This window comes from Gracilinanus agilis, chromosome 4, assembly GCF_016433145.1.
Source record: "Gracilinanus agilis isolate LMUSP501 chromosome 4, AgileGrace, whole genome shotgun sequence".
Taxonomy (NCBI): domain Eukaryota; kingdom Metazoa; phylum Chordata; class Mammalia; order Didelphimorphia; family Didelphidae; genus Gracilinanus; species Gracilinanus agilis.
In genome coordinates, this window is record NC_058133.1 from 131,250,222 (window position 1) to 131,256,221 (window position 6,000).

A 6,000-nucleotide genomic window follows, 5' to 3' on the forward strand; every position below is an offset into this window, starting at 1 on the left:
TAACACTACTTTTTTTAGGATGCCCTGGACATCTATTCATTCCCTTTCTACTTTTATTTACCTTTGTCCCTTATCTAAAGGTAGAAAATATTTTTTTTTCTCTCAGTCCTCTTCTCTAATCTTATCAGGCTCTCTCCATTTAAATTGCTTCTAAAAGCCTGCTTCTACCATGAAGAATGATCAATAGAGCATTCCCAATTTTCTCACTTTTAAAATTAACTGGAGAACAACTTAATTACATATTTATTAGAGTTTGCCACTCCCAAAATGTTTTTACTTAGATATCTTAGATGCATCACTCACTTCTAATAAATTCAGCTACTGTTCGTTCATCAGGGGTGTCTAGTTAGAATATGTTTCTGTTTATATTCTTGTATATTTTGCCATTCTCTTTAGAAACTATGTTTATGAATAGAGCTTTTTTTAAAGAAAAGGAAAATTCTTACTAAGTCTTTGGAACAAAACAGTTAACACAGCAAAACTTGTTAGTTTGTCTGGTTTTAACAAACATCATTTTGATATTTTTGAGAGCCTTTAAGGAACACAGCAGTCACTCTCAATCATGAGTCAATCAAAGAGCATTTAATATGTGTCAGGCACTGTGTGTGTCCCTGAGTATACATATATAAAGGTGAAACAGTCCTTGCCCTCAAAAAGCTTGTAGTCTCTGGTGGAGAGAATGCAATATGTTCAGAAACGAGTAAATATTCTATATTCAAAAAATAAACAGTGATTTAAGGAATGTCATGACAATGAGGGGGGTGTGGAGGTGGGAATATTTAGGAAAAGTCTTATGACAGTTGACATTAATTCAGGAAACCATTTTGGTGAAGATAATCCTTTTTGGAATCAGCTGACACCCATAAGATTAATTTTTAATAGGTGAAGGGAAGTGGTCAAGTTGGATTTTAATGTGTCCCTGATTTCTTGTAAAGGAAAATTGGCATTAAATTGTTGTTTGAATTTTCTTTTATAGCTATTTCCAAAAAGTTCCAACAGAAGCACCACAACTGGAACTCAAAGCAAACTATGGTCTTGTAGAGCCTGTACCTTTTGAATTTCCTCCTGTTAATGCACATTGGACCCCAGAAATACTAGCTGCATTTGATCTCACCAAGAGGCCAAAGGATGATAGTGTATGAATGTTTTATTCTATTTTCTTTGTCCTGTTTCTTGTTTAAATTTAAGATGAGGATTACAGAGTTGTTTTAAAAATATCTTTATTTTCCCTAAATTTTCAAAGATAGAAGTAAATTATTTGAGAGCAATGACTATTAAATTAGCTAATTCAGTAGTTGCCATTTGAAGCTATTCTAATATCCAGGAAGGCTCTGCAGAATTAGTTTTATTTTGGAATAATTTTCAGATTTTTCCTTCTAAGTCCCTAGAAGTAAATATTTTTAAATTAATATCTGCCCTTTTTTAATTCTGTAAATATTGCTTTAAGACAGTGGTTCCCAAACTTTTTTGGCCTACCGCCCCCTTTCCAGAAAAAATATTACTTAGCCCCCTGGAAATTAATTTTTAAAAAAATTTTAATAGCAATTAATAGGAAAGATAAATGCACCTGTGGCCATCACCGCCCCGCCTGGATTGCTGCAGCACCCACGAGGGGGCAGTGGCGCCCACTTTGGGAATCACTGCTTTAAGAGGAGACACAAATGGGAATGGTACTCAAAAGGAGGGAATGGATATGTATATGATTCTGCAATAAAGCTTCATGCTTTTCATTGAATATTTGAAGACATGGTTTTAATTTTAGCATCGCAGGAAATAAGGTGTAAAATATACTAGTATTAATTTATTCCTCAGTAGCCTAAGCCAGTGATGGGCAAACTTTTTAAAGAGGGAGCTAAAGGAAAGAAAATGCTCATCTGTCAGTCTGTTTCTAAGACAACTCTTTCGAAGTTTCATTGTATTGTATCCTACTTATTGTATTCGTCAGATTAGGAATAATGTCTTGCAGCCAGATAGATTGCCCATCACTGGCCTAAGCTATCATTTTAGTTTAGTTGATGCTATAAATGGGAAAAATTGAATTTTGGCATAAGATTATTAGGGATTTGTGTAAAGGATTATTAGGAATCTAAGGAATATAGGAATAGTAATGCTTTGTTATTTTACCTCTTTGGGGTTTGAGTTAAAATTTTCGCATAGTCAAACTAACTCTGCAAAATAGTCTTTTCTGTTTTGCTTAGCCAATTGCTGTAACATATAGTGCATTTAATAGCCTCAAAGTAATATGGGAATTTGTTACTTCCAAACTAGGATTTCTAATGTCAGTGCAACTAGCTAGAATATGAGCTCCTTAAAGATAGGGACTATTTAGATTTTTGTATTTGGAAATAAATAGGTGACTCTGTGGGTGGAGTGCTAGGCCTAGAAACAGGAAAATCTGAATAGTTCAAGTCCTGCCTCAGATACTTTCTAGCTATGTGATCCTGGGCAAGTCACTTAACCTCTGCCTCAATTTTCTCATCTGCAAAATGGGTATAGTAAAAGCCTCTACTTCTCAGGTTTGTTGTGAAAATAAAATGAAATGGTATTTATAAAACTCTTCGCAAGCTTTAAAGGGCTATACAAATGCTAGTGATTGTTATTCTTATGGTTTCCTCATTTACTTCCTACCTACAAGAAGAATGAGGATAAATATTACAGACAGATCTTAAAGTACCATTCCAGAATTTCTTCTTCAACAAAAATGTTACTTTCTAAATTAAATAGTAAAGTTGGTCTGACCAACTTTGCCAGTATTTATATTGTCTCATAACAAAATGTACTGTCTTCAGAAAGACTGATAATATATTTAAGTTTCCTAAACTTTGCCTCAGATACTTTTAACTCCTTGTCTTTTTCTCTAGGCCAAACCCAAATCAGAGGAAGAATTGAAACCAATCAAAGAACCAGATATAAAACCCCAAAAGGATAGTGGCTGCTATATTTCCTAGAAGACCACAGAAACATTGAACTTTCATCTTAAGTGTATTGGGAACTCTGGGACTATAGATTCTTTTTTGTGATTCCTCCAAAGCCTGAAGAATAATCTGCTTCTTTTCATGGGCCTTCACTATGTCAGTGCTCAGTTTTTAATAGGGGTGGGGTGTTTTCTAATGCTTTATTTCTTTGTTTCCACTTTAGTCAGGTCACCAGAATAGCTTCTGAATACCTTACTGTGTCTTGAAGATACGGGAACAATGTTTTTGAAAACTCTAGAGTAGTAATATGTGTCAGGTTAATATATTAAATTATAACAAAGAATCATGGTTCTCCTTGTCACAAAAAAAGTTTATTTTCATTTCTTATCTATCATTGAAATCAGAGGAAAGGTATAGATAAAAGTCAACAAAGAATGAACAGTTCCTACTTACTCATGGTTATATTACATCATGGCACAAACCTGTAACACTCCCAAGCCATTTATTATTTCTTATGTAAAGCAACTTTCTTATAATAGAACGAATCTGAAAATCATTAGGAGTCAGGCTATAGATACATGTTTGCTTAAAAATTAATATTTTTCAACCAGAATTGTAGTGTACATGTTGAGATAACTATGAATTTTATTTCTGGTTACCTAAATGTAGGATTTCTTTCTCCAGATCAATATTTATTTCGAATCCCTTCTTAGAGAGCTTATGTGATGAAGTGACTGATTTTTGTATAATATGCCTTAGTATATCTGTATGGAAGAAGATAAAAAGAAATTGTTCCTTGGAAATCATGCATCATACAAAAATGCAGAAAATTTTTAATGGAAAAATTACTTGTTTGAAAATACATTGGTTATCCTCTTATTTCTCTTTCTAAGAAGTGCAAATCAGTGTTTTGTTGCTTTCAAGTAATAGTCTCGATATCTTGCCAGAATAGAAGAATGAAAAAGACATTTATTAAGTATTTATTACCTGTTGAGTACTGTGCTAAGCACTGAAGATACAAGTTAAAAAAAGAGGACAGTCCCTACTCAAGGAATTCATACTCATTGGTGAAAGACTGTTGACACATAAAGACACATAAAAAGAAATTCAACTTCAGGGCAGAAGGAAAGGCTTGGAAGTTCTGAGGGCACCACAGCAGAGTGGATGGCATAGTCCAGAAGTCCTTGGGTGGGTCCTCAGGGCATCAGATGGCTGCCCTGGGGTCTGTTGGGCATATTGGAAAGGCTGACGTTTTGATCTGTTAGACCAGGGGTCGGCAACGTATGGCTCTTTCTGCAGAAGCCATAAAGTCAATTTTTTTTCAGGTGCTGTTACAGGAGCGCTCACTGTGAGCACTGTACGGCTCTCACGAAATTACATTTTAAAAAATGTGGCGTTTATGGCTCTCACGGCCAAAAAGGTTGCCAACTTTTGCTTTTTGCCAGAGGATGTTGTAGGATTAAGAGCAAGGAGTTAAATGAAAGGTAATTGCATAAAATTAGAGTTCAAAGCAGAGCAAAGTTAGTATATTTAGGCACAAGTGGGATTATGCTAGATGATATTTTAACAAATTGTCAGTCATTGAAATTTAGACCTAGAAGACCTTAGAAGTGGGTCATTTAGTCTAATTTCTTCCTTTTAAGCATTTGATTATTTTGCAGTTTTAACACTTTTACTAACAGTGCATCCCTGAATAGATTTTACAGAGACCATTTCAGTTTTGAACTATTTGTGGGTCTCTTAGTTTGAGAAGTTACTACAGGTTTAATGTAACCATACTGATCAAACATTAATCATGCATATATCACCAACTGTGATAGTCAAACCTAACACTAACATTTATTGTGCTCCACACATGGAAATTTTTCGTTCACTTTAGGTACTCTTGCATTTCTCACTCTAGTTTTTTGGTTTTTTTTTTTTTCAGTTTTCATGTTAAACTTTTTATATGTTAGCCTCCTCCCATATCTAAAATAACATCCATTGTGTGTTGTTTTTTTGTAAGATATTGTAAATACCAAGATTAATGATCCATAACTTTGAAATGGGTAGGAAATGAATATCCTGTTTGAAATTGACATTATTTATCTAGAATCTTCTCATAAAATTTAACATCATGCTTGGAGATTAAAAAAAAATAAAGGTAAAGAGGTTGCATGAAGGTTAGGCGTATATATTGTTCATATTAGCTGTTCTATAATCATTGTTTGATGTAAGTCAATTCTGGTTGTCTAATACTGTCTTATACTGAAAGCATTGATTCTATAGGCAATTCCTATCCTGCCCTCCCTTTTAAAAAAGGGAGATAATTTTACAAATTGAGCTCTTGAGGATTTTGATTTCTGTTTCCCATTGGATATTTATGCTTGTGATAAGTTAATAGGATACCTAATGTACAACAGATTATTTTTCACAGTAAAGTTTTTAAAAGGTATATGTATATATATGTGTATACATATACATACACATTGTATTGGTTTAATGTTCTTTGATTTTATGCACTATTCTGTTTTAATTACATACATCCATATACACTCCAATATGATGAGTTTTCATCTGCCTATCTTATTAGAATTTGACCTGGGTCTTTAGCTGATATTAATATGTAGTATATTTTAATATATTGCAGTATTCAAAGCATATGGTAAGAAAGAAAACTTACCGTTACCTCTCTACAATATTGTGCAGCAAACTTTACACCTTACAAACTTAATATTGCATTTTTTGTGCTATATATTTGTAATCTTTTTCCTTTTATTGTACTGATACATTAGAATACAATTAGTATTCAAATAAAAATATCTTTAGTGTATATTTTGCTCTCTTCATAAAATAAATTTATAGTGCTGCCTTGGATGATCTTAATCTGTGTCTAGATTTTTACTTAACTCACTGATCTTAGTGATGTTTGAGTATAGTGTTGGAAATAGCTACTGCCAATAAGCAGAGGACTTTATTCAATCACATATGAAACCTAGAGTTTGTTTTGACCTTGCTCAGAGGTATGTAGGAGATGCTTTCATTCTTAAATTTGTGGGGGTTTTTTGTTTGTTTTTTTACATAGAGAACATAAATTTATTTTGTG

The 6,000-nt window shown here is 33.3% G+C and overlaps 1 protein-coding gene across 1 annotated transcript in view; it reads left to right on the top strand.

Moving 5' to 3' along the window:
* BROX (BRO1 domain and CAAX motif containing) overlaps positions 1-4,231 on the top strand; it is a 37,305-nt gene extending 33,074 nt beyond the window's left edge. Inside the window, exons 12-13 of the mRNA XM_044672249.1 lie at positions 977-1,136; positions 2,862-4,231. Coding sequence (XP_044528184.1) covers positions 977-1,136; positions 2,862-2,948 — 247 coding nt within the window. The 3' untranslated portion in view covers positions 2,949-4,231. The remainder of the gene's footprint in view (positions 1-976; positions 1,137-2,861) is intronic.
* Positions 4,232-6,000: the final 1,769 nt, after the last annotated feature.